The sequence below is a fragment of the Tursiops truncatus genome, chromosome 2 (genome assembly GCF_011762595.2).
Source record: "Tursiops truncatus isolate mTurTru1 chromosome 2, mTurTru1.mat.Y, whole genome shotgun sequence".
NCBI classification, from domain to species: Eukaryota; Metazoa; Chordata; class Mammalia; order Artiodactyla; family Delphinidae; genus Tursiops; species Tursiops truncatus.
The window spans coordinates 47,684,687-47,707,849 of record NC_047035.1 but is presented as its reverse complement, the minus strand read 5'-3'; the positions used below and the strand labels follow the sequence as shown (position 1 = coordinate 47,707,849).

The following is a 23,163-nucleotide window of genomic DNA, read 5'->3' as shown; positions in this document are numbered from 1 at the left end:
GAGAACAAAGAGAACCCTGGGGACTAGAATCAGAAGGATTAATGATGACACGGAGTTGGTGGATTCTGAGCCCAGCCTCGAGGAATGGACGATATTCTGATGATAAAATAGGTGAGAAGGCTGAGATATATGAGGCTGCAGAGGCATGCTGAGGTTAATGAGTGGTGAAAAGTAAGATGAACCAAAGTGAACAAAACCCAATATCCTAGGTAAAGAAGAGACTGGAAAAGAAAACATCCACGAGCAACACTTAATAACTTATTAAGAGAAAACAAAAACAAAAAAACTACACTCCCAACCACACACCCAAATACATTCCGAGAAAAGTAACTTATAAGTCTCACTGTCCAACTTTTTTCCCCCAATATATTTCGGTACAAGAGAAAACATTAATATCTGTTATACTCTTTAACATCCTTATGCAATTAAATTAAATGAAAATAAATTTATACCAAATAAAGAGTATAATTTACACAAGATTTGGCTACCCCCAGATATAGCCGATCATAACAATAAACTTGCAAATAAAAGCCAACTTTAGCGAGTTCTTAAAGTAGCAATAGAAGTAAAGACTTTTTGTATCAATTATATGATAAACTAAGAACCAAAAAAGGGGGACAGGATATTTTTTTAAAAAAACAGTATTAGCCAAACAAAGCTTTCCAGGGGAAGAAAATAAAAATGAAAAACATTATCATGATTCTGATATAAAGTTCATCTTAATACAGTTTTAAAACGAATTGTTCAATTTTAAGAAGATAAATTTAAAAGTATACACTAACCTGAAATTTCTTTTTTAGCACCTGTCTACCAGAAAGCTTCAGAGTAAAAAATCAAACCACCACACTGATTATGAGCCTAGAAACACTTTCTATAACGGTGAAATTTACTTGATATAATTAACTTCTCCTCATTATGGAAGAAACACATCACAGGTGGGAAAAAGACTTTCAATTCCCCCAGCCATTTAAAAAAAATATTTTAATTAGTAAGTACTTTAATGGGAGAACTGTAATTACTTGTGATTATACTGCCATTTTGAAATTTCAATATTTGTTTTGGGAAAGCCCAATTATGTTATTTGAAGTTTGGCTGCAGAAATACATATTTTACAACTACTTACTTAGTTGTGACACAATGTATATAGTACCCTGCATCTTAAACTATTTTCCAGCACAGAATTTATCAACTAACTTTTAGAAACAACAAATCTGATCTAGCTCATAAGAACACAACCAAGGTTGGGACCTTTTCATATACTATGAGGTAAATGTCACACACATTACAGATGGTTTACTTTTTTCTTCAGGAATAAAGAACCCAAGGCAGAAAAAGATAATTTGTAAAGAATGATAGTAACCAAGCAGAGCAAGGCTGAGCTGAACTGAATTAATTGTAGGTAGGTATCTAATACTTTCTTCCCCATATCTCAATCCATTCACTTCTGCTCCCAATATCAACCATTAAGGAAGCTACAACATATATTCCCAGTGGGGGGAGAAGAGAGGAAAAAGCTGTACACCGCTAACAATAATAATAGTTTTGTAAATACTGACTTAAGTCATTTGGGTTCCCTTTGACTTACATCAAAAGACAATCCTGAAATAAGAACTTTGGCACAAATAGCTTATTTGGGGTGGGGGTGGGGGGACCCCAGGAAGCATACCTGAGGGGATTAGGAAAAGCAAAACAGAGGGAGAAAAGTCTATTAAGGATTCATTAACTTCTGTGGCTAACTGGAGTTCAGTCCTGTGAGGTATCCTCCGAGGAATTACATAGAACATGACTTAGAATTATCCCCCTAAGGAAAGAGAAAGCTGGGGCATCTATCCAATTCCTTGGTTGAGGGCTGCTCCTAGGGCCATTCAATTCCCAGCATTTCCCCAGCTGCCACGCATGGGCTGGCCACCCTACACTCAAGCAGTTAACTCACCAAGGCTGAAATATTTACTACATGGACTTTTTACAGAAAGACTTTGTAGGCCCGGATGCAATAAAATCTCAACTTTGCATCACTTAGGCTTCAAACGCTAACCTCAGAAACAGGTACTTCCCGTGATCTTCCTCTTTAAAAATTTAACCCTCCCCATCAATTCCACCTTGGTTTTTTACACCAAAGGAATGGCACCCCTGCATCCAATAAGAATAAACATTGACAAGAAGGACATATAATCCAAAGACTGTGTACTAGAAACCTATGAATAGTTTGTTTACCCACAGAAAGAGAGAAAATCTTTTACTGACTGGCAACACTGGTAAAATCAGTCTTTTTTACCCACAGAAAATAGTAGGTAAGTAACAATATAGGAAAGAAAAATTACCCCAAATAAAAGCAGAAACAGGACACCAGAAAAGATCTGAAGTGTTGATAGGGCACATGCCAAGAGACAAAAACAGAGAAAAGCAGGCATTCTGACAGCAAAAGAAGTAGTCAGTGTTAGAAGATGGAATGGCTGGACTATGGGAGCCTGTAACATATGTTCAAATAGTATAATTTTTGGTAGCATTCTTGAAGACTCAAAATACCAGCAACCTAATCAGCATTAATTATAAGATAATCACTACTACAGAACAAGAACAAACAGCATCTATAAAATATTCATTAATTCCACAAATATCTACTGAACATTTACTGTGTGCCAGAAGGCACTATTCTAGTGCTAGAGATACAGTGATGAGAAGAACAAAGTGCCAGCATCTTTGAAGAAGGCCAATTTGACTAGAATTGAGGAGGTGAAGCATCAGAGAGCTCGGCAGAAGCCTTGCATATTATAAAGTCGTTTAGCTTTTATTATGTGTGTGAGAGAAGCCACTAGAGCAGTGTTTTCCAGCTTGTTTGGCATTAGAATTATCTGAGCAACTTTTCAAATAGAGTAATGCCTGGACTCAGCCCAAACCACTCTGGGTGTGGGTCTAGAAATCCATTTTAAGCAGGGGAGTGATTTTTTTCCTCTTCTCTCTCACATCTTCTTTTGCTCAAGACAATCCCTCCTATATGAAATGATTATGTTCCAAAGTTCCTTTAAGTCTTAGAATTTAGATTTGCCACAAAGAAACATTATAAATAGGTTCCAAATCAGACTGTTACTCAAATCTAAAATAGCCCAAAGTATACTACCAGCAATATTACACTAAACTGATATCATAAGGCTTTTGCAGAATATATGGCTGATGTTCAACTAGAGATGTAAGGAAAACTGCTAAGTTGCACCTGAAGACTGTGGATTGGATGGAGAGGAAGAAAGACAATGTTGCTGTTAAGTTGTGAGGGAGACAAGGGCTTCCTGCTAAAGTAGGGCACTTGGCTACTCCCTCGTCATCCTTCCATAAACTCCAGGAATTAACTGGCCTCCTTCCTCTTTCCCAGCTACAATTTGTTGTCTTAAGCCAAGGTTTCTTTCCTCTACTAAAGCTCCTAAAAACAGAAGAGCTTTACCTTCTGCTTTCCTCTCTAATTCCTGAAACATAGGAACTATTCTGATGTTTCTAATGAAATGTTATTGCCAATAATGTGTAAAGACAAGGTCTACAAGTAAAATTAATGCTTAAATAAGTTTAAAAAATTATCTCTATAATGTTATCCCTAATGTTTATTGAAATGTAAAGGACATTAAATATTAATTTCGCTTTTCGATCACATCATCTTTTGTTCTTAAGAATGCCTCACTCTCACTCTTTTAGGTCTCTCTCCTCCCAAACTCCTTTTAATTTCAGAGGTGAGGCAGCTGAGGATACTGCTCCCTTGTTTTTAGGATGTGCCCTCGTGTTCTTGTTTTTAATCACTCAGACCTTCAAAAAAGGAAATAGGCAAAATGGACGAAGTGTTGCTCTTCAGGTACACAACCAATAAATGAATCAATAAACATTTTCCAAGGACCTACCATATGCCAGACACTAAACTAGGCCATGGGAATACATAACTAGTTTCGTAAGAATTCCCATCAAAGAGTCACTTACAGTCCAAGTGAGGGACGCGGACAGTGGCAGAAAGATCAGAATCCAGTTCTAATAGGTATCTAACTGATATCTCAACTGAAGAGTCAGCATGAGAAAATGGGCTCACAGACTAAATTTATGTTCACTCAGCTCTGCCCAAGGTTAACAAACTCTGTCTCCCAGGCACACAGAGACCTGGTATTTCCACTTTATTTAATAATTTCTTTACCTCCCTACAGATGTCCAATCTGTCCTCTTCCTCACTCCTAAATACCTATTTCCTATAAGACTGCTAGTTCATTAGGGTCTCAAAGAGCTACAGGGAAATAGTCACTCAAACCACTCCATTTCTCTGTTCCAATACTATCCATACTTTGGAATGTCAATTTATTTATATATAATGGACCCCAGTCCCCTCCATACACCAAGAAGCTAGTCAATTCAAGATATATCCTAAGAAAGATATGGATTACACCAGATAATTAAGGACTAGACCATGGAAACTGTGATTCAAGTGAGGGTTGGTTTCAAGAGGTCCATCCTAGAACCGGCCAACGCTACAAAGTGACTCATCAGTTCACTCTCAAAACACCAAGTGTGAAGGAATATTTATATTATGCATGTCTTTAACTGATTTAACAATGGCAGCTACAGACAATAAAACTCAAAAAGGTTATGGTTAGTAGCTATTTTACTATTTGAAGAATGAGTATAGTACTATGCAAAATTAAACTGAGTTCAAAATAAGTGAAGAACACAAACAGGTATCAACTGTAAAGACACAATTTAGAAAAATAATGTAATTAACCACTTTTGATTTTACATTAGAAACTAGAATTATATTATAAAATGAATACTCTATCATCTAAAAATAATTGTAATAACTTCCAAGTCATTCCTCTCTTCTTTAAGACTGTTCTACAGAGACCAGAAGTAAATTCCTCAATTATTTTTAATCTTATTGTAGAAGAGTAACCCTCCCTTCCAGACTACGCTTCATTCTAGAGGAATAATCCCCAACAGATTCTCAGCAGTGTATTCTATACTACATTACTACAAGGCTATCTATGACTGAATCAAAGTTACTATAATAGGATTATTAGTATACTAGAAAGAAGTATATTCCTGATTTTCCACAGCTATGAAAAGCAGAAACAGACTGCTTTAAAAAAAGTCCCAGAGCTAACTCAGCTGACATATACTTTTGTTAATCAATAAAATGAAAAAAGGAAACACTAGCAATGAAGCATGTAAATATTCCATAATTCAGTAACTGTCCCCCACTCACCCCGTCCATTCAACAAATTAAGGGAGACTACACCAAGATCATATAAATAGTAATTATATTAACCTAATCTTTAAAATTGAATATCTTTAAAATTGAATATCTCTCTCCAAGGTCTAGTTTCTTCCTCGGTTTTTCTTTCTATCCAAGTACTATGGAATTTACCTCTCAAACAGCTGTTAAATTTGTCCCTTCCTTTCTTTTTATTACACTGCTTTAGCTTAAGTCCTCAGCATCTCTTGTCTGAACTACTATGATCCCATTTTTTACAAAACTATCTGAGTTATCTTTTAAAATGCAAATTTGATCATTTTACTTCTCTACGTAACTTTACAGGTCCTTCTGTTGCTGAAGTGTTTTATCACCTCTTAGCAGGTTACACAAACCTTAACCATCTGTGCCCCACACTGCTTGGCTATCCCCAGGTACAGCTCAGGCTCTGGCCCAGTTTGTGAAACAACTTGATGTTTTGTGCGTCCTTGATTGGATACCTTTCTCTTCCTCCCCTCATCAAGCTGACAAAATCCTACACAAAAACCAAATATTACCATCTCCAAGCCTTCACTGACCCTCCTGTTAAAGCCGTTACGTACATCTTAGCACTCTGAATATATACCACACTTCATTATAATTGATTTTATGTAACCACCTTCTTCCACTAGATTATGGGTCTTTGATCTTATTTATCTTGTACCTCAAAGGCAGAGCCCAGGGACTTTCCTGGTGGTGCAGTGGTTAAGAATCCACCTGCCAATGCAGGAGACACGGGTTTGATCCCTGGTCCAGGAAGATCCCACATGCCGCAGAGCAACTAAGCCCGTGCGCCACAACTACTGAGCCTGCACTCTAGAGCTCATAGAGCTCACAAGCCACAACTACTGAGCCCTCATGCCACAACTACTGAAGCCCATGTGTGCCTAGAGCCCATGCTCCACAACAAGAGAAGCCACCGCAATGAGAAACACGTGCACCGCAAGGAAGAGTAGGCCCCGTTCGCCGCAACTAGAGAAAGCCCGCGTGCAGCAATGAAGACCCAACATAGCCGAAAATAAATAAGTAAAATAAATAAATTTTTTAAAAGGCAGAGCCCAGGGCCTGGCACATGGAATTAAACCAATAAATATTTGTAATATGCAGGCAACGTGTAAACTCTTAAGTGTATACAGGCAAATGAAAAAATAATAAAACTGGTATTTACTGTACTGTAATTTAAAACATTAGAAATATTGAGAAGTGTTACACTTCTTTGTAAAAACTTACCAAGAGTAGTTTTATTCATTTATTTATTTTCGCTGCACCAGGTCTTGCTGCATGAGGGATCTTTAGTTGCAGCATGCAGACTTCTTAGTTGCGGCATGTGGACTCTTAGTTGAGGCATGCATGTAGGATCTAGTTCCCCGACCAGGGATCGAACCCGGGCCCCCTGCATTGGGAGCGTGGAGTCTTACCCACTGGACCACCAGGGAAGTCCCCAAGAATAGTTTAAATACTACTTGTCTATGCCCTGGAAAATTATCATACTCCTTTCTAGGTCTGGATCAATTTCCAACATTTTATCCTGCGTACTTTCAATGCCATGCTATATCTCCGAGAGTTCTTTTAATATGCAGTTTTTTGCTGGTGTCGCTTCCTCTGAGACATCTTTGTCTTTTTTGTCATACCACTTAATCTCATTTATGTCAATAAGTCTGCCTTCACTAAATTCCTCTGGCTGTGTATCTAGAGTCTCTCAGATGGCAACAGCACCCGCATTCCCACGGTGAGCTGTTTCTTCTATAACTCCATTTAGTCTTGATTCAAATTTCAGTTCTGGCATCACCACTTTTTGGATTTTTCTGCTGCACATTTATCTTTGTTGGCCAATTCCCTCTTTCAGTTATCCATTTAAAAAAAATCTCATGAGTTTATCAGTGGGAGAAAAAGAAGCAACACAACTACATATGCTGGCTTATGCATGAACACAAATATACAGTAACCAATCATGGACAGACTGAAATATGTGATATGACTGGTCACCGATCATGATTCACATGTTACTGACACAGTGAATTGTAGACTGAAGAGCTAGAAGCAAAGTTGGTACTTTATGCAGTTACTCAAAGTATGGTGGTAACTAAAATGTGAACCATGTTGTTGGATAACTGGTGTTAACTAAACCATGATAACTGAAACATGTGCATACTGAAACTGTGCAAAATACTGATGGTTTCCAAAAATATGATATGTCCTTTTCTTAAAAAAAATGTTTTTCATCTGTTAGCATAAGCAGTATACTGCTTCAAACTTTACATATCATTCAAGTTGCCAAATTATTTCAATTAAAGTACCCCATTCAATTTTAGCTTAAGAAAACTATTGGTTTACATTAAGACTTCAATGACTGGCTAAAGCAGATGCATCACCCAGTTTTCAAAAACATTTAGAAACTAAACTCCTGATTAAAAAGTGACTCACTGATGTTTCTTTGACATAGCTAACTTGATTGAAAATTAGGAATTCACTCATCAAAACAAAACAAAATCAACTAAGTTTACAAATGGCCTTCTGAAGTTACTCACAAACCCAAAATAATGTTTATCAATTTCAATATCAATTATTTCCTATTATAAAATATACTAACTCAAAGTAGTTGAGGAGCTTTACCAGATGACATACATGCATGCAATTACAGAGTGCGCACAAACAGAAGTCATGTCAATTATTCATTTCCAGAGGGTGGGTAACTTTCTATCCAATCCAACGGCTTACTACTAATTTGGTTCAACTTGCCTTAGTTCCTAGAAGACTGGACTCAGAGTCCATGCAATGTCAACATGTAACAAATTCTAAGAGAGTTAACATCAAGGCTGAATGTATCAGTTAGTATTTGACTCACAGAGGTAATATAACTGGATTTGTCTTTTAAAGTTGGTCCAAGGCACTAGCTATTCTATAGTTCAAAAAAGAAGTAACTTAAGAATATTTTATGGGTTTGACATTTAAAATTTATCTCAGAAACAAATTCTAATACAGGACTGGAGTGCAGACTACTGAAAAGATATTTCTTGGAATCCAAGAGGCTTACTACTGCTTGTATCTTATGTTACTGACACATATGTACATGATGAACTCCAAATTTGTAAAGACCTAATGTCTCTTCCAATTTAAAATCTATTATTGGTACCTCACAGCTCTTAGTACAAGTGTTTTAAACCTGGTTTACAACGCACTTCAAGCACTTGCTTATTTCTTAAGCCTGTCAAGTCACGGGTTCCCCAGGACCATTCCTCCATCATCATTAGACTTCTTTCAGTTCCTCAAATGGCAGCCTTCCCTTGTTCCCATGCTCTCATGCTGGGACTTCTCATCTTCTCCCAACCTGTTGTTCTTTTATCCCATGCCCCCATGCTAAGATCCTTTGTCACTCTTCTGGCTAATTCCTACTCCACCGTCAGCCCTCGTTTTAAAAGTAATTTCCTCCAGAAACCCTTCCCCATTGACTAGGTCAGATTCCCCAGTACATACTCTCAGAACTATTTCAATTATCCTAACACTCATCACATTATAGCAATTACTTATTTAAAGACTGTCTTGCCCCTAAGACTACAAGTTGAATGAGTGTAAGGAATAAGCTAATTTTGTTCACTTCTTGTCTCTCTCATTCATAGTATGGCATCTAGCATTCAGCAGGTTCTCATTTAAAACATTAAGTGGGTGCGTGAAGGAATAATAGAACAGAATATCATTTCCTCACTTACTTAACTGTATCTTTCCTCTCTATAATTATTATCTTCTACTTCTCTAAGCTAGTCTCCAGAACACCATAAACACCGCAATCCTCAATCCAGAATGCCTTTCTTCCTAACTTTTCACCCTGGCCCTCTTTAAATAAAGCCAGTCTCTGTTCATGCTTCTAAATCTCCACCACCTTCCTGTACCACTTATTTGGCACTTCACAACCAGACTGTCAACTCAAAGCAATCTTCCGTTTCCATTTTGGTACTAGAAAGCTGCTCACGTTTTGAGTGGGGACTATGTCCCATTACCTAATATAATGGTTGGCCCTCCATAAATGTTTTGCTTGCTGCTACTACTGATGAGGTCAAGTTCATGTACCTCTTTAATCCCCACAAAAGTCTCATGTTATAAACCTCTCTAACCTATTGAAAACAGAATATGAGTGTACAGACTTTAGGTAGGAATATTTATATGCGAATGTCTCCTCTTGCTCTAAAGCCCCTCCTTCCTAGTCTAAGTTCTTTAAGGCATTTATTCCCCAAACTCATAAGGTGAGATATTTAATAGTGAGATATCCCAGAGGTCCATTAGGACCCTCAATAAAATAACACCAGTTACTCTAACAGAACTTACTATGTGCCACTGTGTGCTTTACACATAGGTATTCATTTAATCCTCACAACAACCCTATGAGGTAAGTATACCATTATCTCCATTTTACTTGTAAGGAAACTAAGTCACAGCAATGCTAAATAACTTGACACAAGGTCACAAAGCTTATAGGGAGTGAAGCCAGTATTTAAACCCAAGGCAGTGTGGCTTCGGGGAATATATTCAGAGTTCAGAACCATTAAACAAAACTTCCAACAGCAAGAATATAAGAAGAGGTTTCTGGTTAAGTACTACATAAATACAATGAAAACGAATTAGCCTACTTCAATCCACAGTTCAAATTTATGTTTTAGGTTTACATAGTATTTGAAGGACAACTGAGGATAACATTTTTTTGAGCTCTTAATATAGGCAGTCTACTTATTACCAGGGATTCTGTTAATACTTTTAACACCATACTCAGTTGGTTAACTGAGTAACTCCAAGAAACAGGGAAGTAAACTAAGGTTAAGGTTAAATGAGACTAATAATCAGGAGAGGTTAAAATAACATGCCAAGGTCATATATAACTCGAAGTGGCATGTCTTAGACTTAAGTTCTTAAACACTAACGAAGTTCACCTTTTAAAGAAGGCACTTGCCTAAACAAGAACATTAAATTTATTGGAAATACCCTCCATTTAAGCATAGTTTATCTATAATTTTGTACATATTGAAGCATAAAATCTACTGCTTCTAAAACATGTTATACTTTTTAAAAATATTACCCATAGTGATGCAAGTTAGCATAATAAAGTTAAAATGCATTCCTAATATGGTAGAGGATAAATCAGTACTATTTGGCTTACCTTTATAAATGACACTTTCTCAATCTTTTATAAAATATTATTTCTCTAGCTCAGTAAAAGGGAACATTTTACACAGCTACATTTCATCATCAACATAGCTACACTGACAAAGGCTATTCTAAAACACTTCATATATATTAACTAACTGAATCCTTATACTAATCCTAGGATAAAGATACTATTATTATTCCCATTTTACAGATGAGCAAGCAGAGGCACAGACAGGTAGGTCACAGAGCTGCACAGCTAGAATATGGTAAAGTCAGGACTGTGACACAGTCAGGAGGCCCTCCCACAGTCTGTGGTCCACAACAAGGGCATTCTATCACAGCAACAGATTTCATCAACACCTTGCATAAAACCTTAAAATGATACAGCAGTTGTTTGCTTTCTTCAAGTTATTTTTAATTTCAAAGGTTATGAAATTCAGGAGCTGCATTAAGGAACAATAAGCCTGGAGGCACTTATCCAACAGACATCTTCATCTACAATAAATAATGCTGGCACTTGATTGGTGTTTTATTCATAACCTTGAGCGTTCCATTAAGAAAAGATATCAAAACCATCAACACACTGATGCTTTAACATCACAATTGATCTTTAAAATACTTAATGTAGTTTTTAGTTACAGCATAATATAAGATAGGTAAATATCTCAGAAAAGATTCACTACCGATTCCAAAGCAAATGTCACCTCCTCTGGGCCGAAGGTTATCGGCTCCATAACCTTGAAAACTGTATAAGGGTTGCCCAAGGATACACTGAAACTGGATGGTCCTTATACAACTAAATAGTAGATAATCGAGTCTGAAAACTGAATCGTGAAAGGAAAGGAAACTGAAATGTAAACTCCACATTTCAATGATTTATTGCTTATCTTCTTCTCTTAACACTGATTCACTTAGAAGCAAAATTATTGAAACTGAGAGAAAATATCAGAAAATAAATTTTCAAGACATTTTACCACGTAACTCTGAGTCACTATGAATAAATAGTGTAGTATTCTCAATGAAGGAAGGTAGACCAGGATTCGAATAATGACCCTTTATACACAACAGTACTGTTTTAGCTTATCTTCTAGTTTAGAGAGAGATCATATTTGAAAAATTTTCAAAGAATTCTAATAACATTACAAAGGTAAGGGAACAAACATAAATGAAGGCGTATTCTGTGTTTATCTATATTGTACAAATAAGGAAACTGAGATCCTTAACGTGAAAACCCTGACTTAAAAAATTTTTTAAATCACACAGCTATTAAGTGGGATGGTCAGGATTGGAATCCAGACTTAATTCTTTCTATAACATTAAACCCTGAAACGTTTATTATTCAATGATGCTTTACTATAGATCTATTTTTATGACTAAAGTTCTAAAAAATCTAACTTTTCTAGTAGATCGATGGTAAATCAGTTTTCATTGGACTATTATTTTACACCTCAGATTCTACCAAATTAAAGTTGTAATTACATTATTTTAAATTGATATGATGCAATTATTTCCTTTCTAATACATTATCACTACTTTACCTCACATATTCCTCCTTATTAACATACAAATAGACAGAAGCTATACAACTTCCAGGACAAAATCTTTGAGACCTTGCCTAGGCCAATTTCCTTGCATGAGACAATTTTTTAAAAGTTCAATCCAGAAAAGAAAAATCTTGATAAAATGGACTTCCTCTAAATTTTGCTCTTTGAAAGATACGGTTAAGAAAATAAAAAGACAAGCCATAGACTGGGAGGAAATACTGCAAAACACATATCTGATGAAGTACTTGTATCTAGAATAAAGAACTCTTAAAACTCAGTAAGAAAACAAACACCACAATTTAAAAAAATAGGCAAAAGATATGAAGACTGTTCACTAAGATATACAGATGACATATAAGCATGTGAAAAGCTTCCCATCGTTAGTCATTAGGGAAATGTGAATTAAAATCATAATGAGATACCACTACATACTTTATTAGACTGACTAAACAAAAATAAAAACAAAAACACCTGACAATACCAAGTGTTAAGGGAGGACTGAGAGCAACTGGAACTCTCAAAAAAATTTTTTTCAATTCTTATACCATGCTGATAGGCATGCAAAATGATGTGGTCACTTTGGAAAAACTGGGCAGTTTCCTAAAAAATTTAAGCATGGGGGATGGTGGGGGTGGGGGTGGTGGGATGAACTGGGAGATTGGGATTGACATGTATATGCTAACATGCATAAAATAGATAACTAATGAGAACCTGCTGCATAAAAAATAAAATTCAAAAAATAAATTTAAGCATATACTTAGGATACTACCCACCAATCCCTCTCCTTGGTAGTTATCCAAGAGAAATGAAAATACACATTCATGGAAATGTTTACAACAGCCCAATTCATAATCTCCCCAAACTGGAAACAACACTGGTAGACTGGAAACACTGGAAACAAGTGGTAGATGGATAAACTGTGGCACACATCCATACAATGAACTACAACTCAACAACAACAACAAAAAACTACTGATACACACAAATCTAAAATGTATTATGCTAAAAATATTTTTTAAATAAAATAAAATGTATTATACTAAGCAAAAGAAACCACCCTCAAAGCTACGTGGTTCCATTTATATGACATTCTAGAAAAGGCATTCAGTGGTTTTTAGAAGCTGGGGTTGAGGGGATGGGCTGATTATAAAGGAACACAAAGACATTTTTTGTAGTGTTGGGAAAGTTCTATATCTTGATTGTGATTGTTTTACATGACTGCATGGGTTTGTCAAAACTCAGCACATTATACTAAAAAGTATGAATTTTACTATACATAAATTATACCTCGTAAGCTTGACATTAAGAAAAAATTAACAAGCAAAAAATGCAATAATTATGCAAAAATTTGTTACAAATGAATTATACTGGATATGAATTTGTAACCACAAACCCAAGTGTAGAATGTCACATCTCATTTAAAAAATTATTTTATAATATTCTTTTAGAATATTTGTTTACCTCACACTGGGCATATACCATTTTGTAATGTACAGTGGCATCAGCATTATTAATTTTTATTTCAGTAATATAATTATTTAAATAAAAATACTGAATATGGGGCTTCCCTGGTGGCGCAGTGGTTGAGAGTCTGCCTGCTGATGCAGGGGACACGGGTTTGTGCCCCGGTCCAGGAAGATACCACATGCCGCGGAGCGGCTGGGCCCATGAGCCATGGCCACTGAGCCTGCGCGTCCACAGCCTGTGCTCCGCAACGGGAGAAGCCACAACAGTGAGAGGCCCGCGTACCGCAAAAAAAAAAAAAAAAAAAAAAAAAAAAAACTGACTATGTTAGCTTTTTTCTTAAACCACTTTCATTAGTTTCTAAATGGGCTTAATGTTTTCATATGCCAAGACACAATTTTGTATCATTCCTTTGTTATAAGTGAATAAAAAACATACTACTGAGGCCTTCGTGGTTATAAATTTTTCAAATCTCTGGAATACCATCGTCCACTTGTTGGTCCATTCCATTTCAGAAATATCATGCAAACAGTAGTTAAATAGCTCTTTGCTACATTACAGGGGCAGGTGTGTTTGGAAGTGAGCGAAAGAGCGGAATGATAGCTATTTTCCTTGTTGTAGGGGGTGAGAGCACAAAGCAGTCCCAAACTAGGCTCCTTCTGAGGAGTACAGTTCTCCACGATTAAAGCTAGAACCTATTAAACAGTCTAGATTATATCTTAACTCCTTTCAAAAGGAGTCCCTCCCTGATCCCCATCCCCAGTTCAGGGTATTCAGGGACTTTCAATGCCACTCTCATTTGTATAGCACAAAGAGTCCATGTAATGCATTTTCACATGTAGTATCTCTTTTCCCACCAAGACCTGTAAGAAAGTTTTCTTAAATTTGCATTTTACAGATGTCAAAACCCACTCAGCAGACTGGATTAGCTGTCCAGTGATCACACAAACCAATACGTGGCAGAGCCAGAATATTGTTTATTATTCTATGGATGCATTAACATTTACTACAGTCTAAAGACAACCAACACTATGGGAAATCTATACCCAATGATGTCTAAAACTATTATCTATACCTTATCCGATAGAAAGCTAAGAAGAAAACTGAACTTTAAAGATAAAAGTGTATGAAAAAGAACCTATAAACATATCATTCTAGGGCTTCCCTGGTGGCGTAGTGGTTGAGAGTCCGCCTGGCTTTGCAGGGGATGCGGGTTCGTGCCCCGGTCCGGGAAGATCCCACATGCCGCGGAGCGGCTGGGCCCGTGAGCCATGGCCGCTGAGCCTGCGCGTCTGGAGCCTGTGCGCCACAACAGGAGAGGTCACAACAGTGAAAGGCCCGCGTACCGGAAAAAAAAAAAAAGCTAAGGAACTGTTCCATAGGGTGGCTATGAAGTCTGAAAACAGGTACAATTGCTTTACACGTATCTTAATGTAATATTAATAGGCCACATATTACATATTCTCCTATGGTTCCAAACTTGGTAGCCATTGTGTATATTAAAAGAAACTAAGTAAAGAGGTCAATTTAGTGATAGTTAAATGTAGAATGAAATCCTGGATGGAAAAGACAAAGGCCAATACTGGAACAACTGGCAAATCTGAAATACGGATACATGTCAGACAATTAGTATTGAACATGTTAGACATGTTAGTACTGAATCAATGTTACATTTCCTGAATTTGATAACTGTAATGTAATACCTAAGAGAAGTCCTTGTTCTTAGGTGATACATATTTTAAGTACTTAGGGATGAAGGGTTATGATGTGTGCAAATACCTCAAATGGTTCCCAAAAAATGTGTATGTGTTTACGTGTACAGAGAAATCAAATGACAAAATGTTAACTGATGGTCTAGATGAAGATTATAGTGTTCACAGTTATTATTCTTGAACTTATAAGTTTGAAATTTCAAAAAATAATTAGTTGAAGGTAAAAAGCAAAACTTTAAATTTTCTTTCAATTTTCTTCAATAGCTAACAGACGTTTCCGACAAGATCTTTTCTAAGAAACTGAATAAAAAAGATATATCCTTCCTAGTGCCTCTATAAATAAGTTAACTCTAGTTGGAATCAAACAGTATTTGTTGATCTTTTAAAAACTGTGTATAAAACACGGGAGCAAACCACACATAATGTATCCAAGGAATAGCTTATACTTTATTAGGTGCTATGAGAATTTCAGTAAAATTTACAAACTGCCCTTTATTTTAAGGAGCTTAAGATGTGCTGAGAAACATAAAATTCAATGCCCAGCTCCTGTGGATCATTAACAGTACTCTAAACACTTATAAGACAGTACATATTTAACTAAAATTTTCCTCACTCTAATATATATGATTTCACCATTAGGTGTTTCTCCCACCCCACTCCAAAAGATTTTCAAATTTATTTTTATCTTAATATATTCCACTACAAATGCAGTGAGGCTGCATCATGTAGACATTTTACTTCCATGAATTCAACCATAAGCTCTCAGGGGGAAAAACTGAGGATTTCAACAGCACAGCACCATTCCACGAAATAAGCATACCTTCCCCAAGGAGCACTAAGCAGGAGTATAAGGGAGCTGTCCAGTAACATATGTGTCTCTCCCTGTGTGCATCTTGCCAAGCTCTGATCCTAGTATTCAAAGCATTTTTGTGTAACAAAGCCCCTAATGCAAGCCAATTGCTTCATCTGGGGCTCAACTAAAGAAATTTATCTTTGGAGTTTCTGAAGGAAAAACTAGCTATTTTGCACTCCTGTGAAATGAATGTATGGAAACCATACTTCATGATGACTTTAAGGGATTTTTAAGGTCATCTGAACCAAAATCTTTTTTTTGGGGGGGGGGCAGTCATCACGTGTGCTAAATTCACAGTTTAACTCAATCCTAACATGCAACTCCAACGCAAATGTACTCTATTTCATTATTATAGCAAGAACATGACACACTTTAAAGCAAGGATGACTTCTTTCCAAAGGCTACATCCAGAAACATATTCCTCAAATTTTCGAAGTCAACTCCATATATTTTTTTAGGTGCTCCTGAGTTTGCCAATTTACATTTTTTCCTCTGGATTATCATTTAATCTGATTTAACCCAACTTCTACATTCTTCCTACCCATAGAATCAGAGTTAGAAGAAACTTAGAAATCACACAGCCTATTCCTCCCTCCAACCTCATAGAGCTGTTGGCTGGAGATTTCCATTCACTAAGTTCCATGTTATAATAAATTCCTTACTCTCTAACTACCATAAATTTTTCTAGAAAATTAAAGATCTAATTGTACACAATTCTAAAAAGACAATTTTTATAAAGCGATACTAAAATGCAGTGAAACAAAGCATCTCTCTGGCATCTTGAATCCTCAACACGTACTAACCTCTGAATCCTATGGAGTAGAACAGTTTTAATAATTCTCAATGATCTCCAGAGGAACGTCAGGGAATCCCATAAACCTGGGCCTCTTCCTTATAACATTTGTTTTTGAATACAATTATTTTATAATTTTATCCTCTGATGTCTTATTTGTATAATCCTTAACCCTGATGTCTTATATTTTAACTCTTTTCTTAAAAAAGAAAAAAACTAGGGACTTCCCTGGAGATCCAGTGGTTAAGATGCCGTGCTTCCACTGTAGGGGGCTCAGGTTCCATCCCTGGTCAGGGAACTAGATCCCACATCCCGCCTGGTGCGGCCCCCCCCCCCCAAAAAAACAACTATAAGCTTTCAAAACTTTTTAACAAAAAGTACAATAAATTTTAAAAATTCTATTTAAAGCTTCTAATCTGGATTTTTAAAAAAATAAAGTGAAGTAACTTTTCGTTTTCAGAATGAGGTCGAAATTATTTGTCTAGTAGCAACCTAAAGTCATAGATGCAAAAAGTTTCTGTGACATCAGGATATAATTCCCTAAAGCCCACCTTTTCATGGTACACACTCTTTATTTTCTTGTAAAAGGTTAGTGCAGAATGACAAATGTGTTGTGTACTAAAATTTAAAAGGGATCGTTCAGATCTTTGAATGAAAGTCATAAATCTAAGAATCATGGTTGAATGACCTTAGCTGAAGAAGCACACAAGTTCTTTATAAAATTCTAACTAAATACAAAGATGTTGTCGACATTCTAAGGAACCATTACTTACTTTTACAGCTTGCTTAATTAAAGTGCCTAAGTCTGGGATGAACACTGTACCTTCAAAATAAGGCTGACCTTCAAGGGCCAAACCTTAGTGTTGTATCATAACCCTTTTCTTGATCACAGACCTCTTTGTGAATCTAATGAAAGCTAAAAAGCCTCTTCCCAGAAAATTTCACATGTGCACATACACACAAAATTTTAACACAATGTTGAGGGAAGGAGTCATCATGGACTCTACCCATCCCAGAGAAATAATTGCTATCGCTGATTATATGGAAGACAGCCTTAAAACATAATGCTTTGGTATTCATACACACTGTGATGAGAATAAGAAGGGTATCAAACACGCATCCGGACTTTGAAAACGTAGGTGAAGGCTGTTCTGCGGCACCGTAAGTGTTCTGAGACCAGAGCACCCTGGTCTGCTAACTGCCCATCCCTGCTCTGCAATCCCCTCCAACATGACACCCTGTCTCATCCCTACCATGACCTCCACCTCTTATCTACACTCGGCAAGCTGCTCTGATCTACTTCGTTGACAAGTAACCATCCAGTCTGCCCTTTAATACCTTCAGTAACACAACTTAGGGCTTCAGAAGGCAGGCCATTCCAGTTTTAGGCAACTCTGAAGCATTATAAAGTTCTTTTCTAACCTGATTAGACTGGTTTGTAAATTTTAAATGCTGTCCTGAATTTCTCCTCTATTTATTTGCCAATAGGTAACAAAATAGCTTGCCATCCAAAGTATCTAATCCTAAAACCAGGAGCAAAAAATCATTTAGCCTTACTTTTTCCCAAACAGGAGAGTCAGAATTAAGCTGAAAAACACTTTCTATTTGAAAGTCAAAACCTAAGAGGATCAGTATTGGCTCAGTTCAAGAAAGATGTAAGGCTTTCACGTACACAACATCTCCTACCTTGTTGGGCTTCTTTTCACTGCGTAAAATATTTAAAATGCATCAACATTAGAAGATTAAATTATAATCACTGCAAATTAACATCAGTTCTGTCTAAAAATAGTTTCTTCTCTGTATTTCTATTTATGCCTGTGATTCTGTAATAAACAGCTCTAATCAATGCAATATAAATATAGAAGCCATTATTTATTCATTAGATAAAGCCTGGCTTTCAAGAACTACAAGTTATCTCAGTCACCTTCAACAGGTCCTTTTTCACAATAAGGAATATCTCTTATTGAAACCGGAGTATTAATAAGGTCCATTTATCATATATAAAGCAATATCTGAAGAAAATGCTTGCTTCCTTTGAAAACAAAGGAAATACAAACAATTATATTTGAAATTTTCTTCCTAAAACGTAACCCCTCACTAGTGCTGAACAAAAAAGGTTCAGAAATATTCTGCACAGTGATTGATTAATCAGATAAGAACAATGCTAAGGAACAGTTAAGTGGATAAACACACAGCAAAATCTCATTTTCAAAGGGCCACGGGGGGGGGGGGGGGGGGGGGGGGGGGGGGGGCCTCTGTCCTGGGTTTTGTCTCAGAGAACCAAACAATGCACAGTCCTAAGGAGGAGGCTACCCTGCAAGGAGCTTCTTTATGGTCCTTCAATAATTAAACTTCCTGCAGGAATCCAAAGAAGACCCATCTAAATGAATGCTGTCTTACACTGCAAATTACACTGGAGCACTATTTTGGTAAGTTTATGTGGTAGGTATACACTAATCCCTTGGTAAGAAATACATTTCCTGATAAATAACCACTTCTCTACTTTTCCAGAATGGCCAGAAGAAGGAATGCTGTGTTTTAAAGACACACACACACAAAGCCTAAAAAGATAATGCCATGCATTTCCACTTTTCAGAACCTGTATTACAAACAAATGGCACATTAAAGCTCAGGAACAGTCCTTCAAGCATTTCTCTTGTAATAAAAGCATCTATTGAATCATTTTAGTTGATTCTTCCAGCTGAAAATGGTTTCATCCATCACAAATGTGTACTGAAAAATTTTCTTATACTTCACATTGTTGGATACTCTATTATTTAAGACTGAGTCAGTTTTAAATCAATCAACATTTTAAAATCAATATATTTGTACCTAAGCAAATATGTCAATCTCAAGTTCAATAATGTCTGCTTTTTAATACAAAATTCTTTCACCAGCTTGTTATTCGTATAAAATCGAACGCGGGAAATAACTTAAAGCACAGACTACTATAGGTAGTCAAACACTGCCCTACCCCTTATAAGAGTGGATGACTGCAACATTTTGACATACTCCATCACGTAGTAGTACAGCTACAAGACCTTCACATCAGCGCCAGAAGTTGAACAATTTACAGTAGAATTTATTCTTAAATAGATTTTGCATCATCCTCAATACCAAACGTCACCAACGACCAGGTACACTGAAGATAAGTAATTGATAACCACAAACCCTGTAATATAACCCTCTCAACATTCACTTGCGCACTCTTTCATTTCTTTTAATGTGAAATCGCTAAGTGTAAAAAATTAAGGAATCTTCTCCGTTTACTACGCAGTTGAGCGTATTAATCGGGAGGCTGGAATCACCAAATTATGAAAATTTCAGAGTAACAATACAAAACAAGATTCAAAGGGAAAAAGGTCTATTTGCTTAAATACTGAGAGAGCTTACATTTTTTAAAAGTATTTGCGGGATGCCAAGCAAGATTTCCAAAATCCACCCGTCCTCCCGCCTTAAGTCACCCCCCCAACCCCGCGCCCAGCCTGGGTAGTCGTTACTTTGACGCGGCCGGGATGCTACTCACCGAGTTTTTCCACCAACTTGAGCATCACCCCTCCAATGTGCACCTCCCCGGTCACTCTTAGGGTGACATCGCGGTTCAGGTCCGTCACATGAACGCTCAATTCCCACGTCCCATCCGCATAGCAGCCATCTGGCATCCTTATCCCGTCTAGAGCCATGGCTCCTTCCTGCAAGCACGGAGGAAATGGCTCTCGTCAGCGTCACTCCCCCAAAGGCAGGCAAATCCCACTGAACTCGCAGAGTCGGCCGCGAGGTGAGAGAAGGTGGAGAACGCGAGGGTTTCCGCATGAACCCAAGTTCGGGAGAGACGCGGCGAGACCAGCTGCAGGCAGGGTCCTGCGCCCCTTCCCAGCGGCTGCCCCGCGCTCCCGCCCCGCGGCGGCCCTCGGCGGACACGGCGCCGCCCGCCCCGCGCGGCCCCAGCCTAGCGGCCCTCGCCTAGCGGACCGCGGCGGGCTTCACCTGCCCGCCTGCTGGCCGCACCCAGGCTCGGGAGACGCCGCCTGCGGGCTCCACAGTCCTCCTCCCCGCCCACGCTACCCCTCGGTCCCCTCCGGGCCCGGCCCCTCACCGCGCGCTTCTCGCGCTCCCGGCCCGGGGCTCCCGCGGCAACAGGCGCGGGGCGAAGGCTCGCCCGGCGGCGGCGGCGGCTGTGGCTGCGGGTACCCTCCTCTGCGGGCGAAACGCTGCGTCCCGGCCGGAGCGACTAATGGAGTCCGGTCGTCGCGGCCCCTCGCCTCTCCCTCCGCGCTCCACCCCTCTCTCCCCGCCCCCTCAGTCCGAGTCCGGCTCCCTCCCCCTCGCCCCGCTAAGGCGCACGCAGAGGGTCTAGCCGCCTCGCCCCTCCCCCCGCGCCCCCTGCGGCCGCACTCGGGGCCGAGGCCGCGCTGACTCCCGGGCTGGGGGCGGGGCGGCGCGCGGCGGGGGAGCGAGCAGTGCGGGGGAGGCGGGGGCGCCCTCGGCGGCAGTAATCTCTGCCCCGCCGTGCCGCTGCCCTTTTATGGAAATGAAGGACCCGGCGTAGGGATTGAATCCAACATCCGGGCTCTCGGCGGCGGGACCTGAGGAGGGGGAGCCACGGGAGCGCAGCTGCCTCGCACCGGGGCGCTGCTGGGCGCCGGGCGCTGCGTTCCGCGCTCGCTTCTCTGGCTCAGCGAGGGCCCGCGACGGTGGGTGTCGGCGCCTCCAGCCGGCGGAGGGGGCTCGTCCGTGAGAAACGGCCACAGGAAATTCCCAGGGCAATGTCGTTTGCAGGGAACAAAGTCCCCCGCCCCCTTCCCGTGCCTGGAGTGAGCCCAAAAGTCTCAGGTCGGTGAGAGGGGCCGCACTCTGGGAGCTGGAGACAGAAGGTTGGGGACGTAAAAACTTTAAAAAGTAAATGCCCAGGCCAGCTCCGTGAACCTCCAACAAAAGAATGAGAAAACCCGGAGGGAGGTGAACCACAAAAATTGCTTTGCAAGCAATGTCCGGCACAATCAGCAACTCCTACTGGACTCCCAAGAGTTTGCTTGCGCTCTTAACCCATTCGGAAGCTCCAACCAGAAGTGAGTCATTTAGGTCTTACGATGCGCTTGTTAGAGGGAAAAAAAATCAGGGCAGTGAGTTTTACTCGGAAACTGTTTTTTCCAGCCTTTTCAACTCTTTGTACGTATTTGTGTATTTTTATGTGCAATTTAGCACTAACAGCCTACTAAGGCATTTAGATGGATATACATCCTCAACCGCACCCTGAGCCACACCTTGAAGGAATTTTAATAGCTCTGGACCGGTGCCAGCAGGTACGGGAAGAACTAAAGAATGTTACCTGTGGAGACTGACCAGTGATGGAGAACGGTCCTCCAGCTTCCCACTTTACTTCCACTTCCCCCTTTTACTGGCGTACTCTGTGGAGAGGGCTCCGGTCAGAAACAGCTAGCCGGGGAAATTGCCTCGCTGGCAAATGCATGGCTCGACGAATTTAGGTCAGGAAGATGCAGATAAGATATCCCAGATCCCACAAAAGACCCCAGTTTTAAAAGTCTCAAAGTCTTCTTGAACTGTGTCAAAAAGACGGACCTCACCACCACCACCCCCCACCCCGCAAATAACCCTGTGTTCAGCAACACAATTGGGAAACGAGGTTAGAGGCCTCAAGTAAGGGGTGGGACCCATAAAGGAGTGAAAGAAAAGCAGCGAAATTTAGTCAGATGCCAGAGGTTTGGCACCAAAAATAGGGAAAACCACTACAGTATTTTCAGCTAGTCATCATGGAGAAATTGATGCCTCGAGTCTGCAGTCTCTCCACTCTCCAATCATTTCTACTCATGAAGGGTCTAAATAGTGCACTTGGAAGCAGTATGAACTTCCTGAGAGGAGGGAATGTTTTTGTAAATTATGGTGTTGGAAATATATAGGAAAATGTTTTTAATAAAATAGAGAATAGCTTGTTATGGTAAAAAAAAAAAACTGTACAGAACTGTACATGCAGCTGTAAAATAACAAGCGTATCTAGTCCTAAATATTTAGAGAAAAAATACTGAAAGGAAATACACCAAAATGTTAAGAAGCTCTCTGGGTGTTGAGATCAGGAGATTTTTTTTTTTTTTTTCCCCTCTATTCTTTATTTTCCGAAAGCTCCAAAGCTTTGCATTCAGGACTTGTCTGTTGCCGGCTTTAATTGCAACCAGCATCTCGATTTCTCTGGGCATGCCATTACCTTCACAATGATAGACACAACTGATAGAGCAGCTGCTGGACACCTGGACAGGACTTTCAGAGGTTTCCTTTTGTGTTTTTTAATATTCCCAAATAAAACGAGTACTTTGAGAGCAGGGACTTCAAATTCTTTGCGTTGCCCACAGATTCACAAATAGCTTGGCACAAAGAAAACGGAAAACGTGCTGGTA

At 39.1% G+C, this 23,163-nt stretch overlaps 1 protein-coding gene across 2 annotated transcripts in view; it reads right to left on the bottom strand.

The window, feature by feature from the left end:
• The window catches only part of FERMT2 (FERM domain containing kindlin 2), a 97,893-nt gene that overhangs the window by 50,177 nt on the left and 24,553 nt on the right, over nt 1-23,163 (bottom strand). Inside the window, exons 1-2 of one of the 2 annotated variants that reach the window (XM_019923858.3) lie at nt 20,850-20,997; nt 20,280-20,445 (exon numbers count right to left, since the gene is read on the bottom strand). In XM_019923858.3, coding sequence (XP_019779417.1) covers nt 20,280-20,436 — 157 coding nt within the window. In that variant the 5' untranslated portion in view covers nt 20,437-20,445; nt 20,850-20,997. Of the gene's footprint in view, nt 1-20,279; nt 20,446-20,849; nt 20,998-23,163 lie in introns of those variants that run through there. The other variant, XM_019923859.3, reaches the window with a different exon arrangement.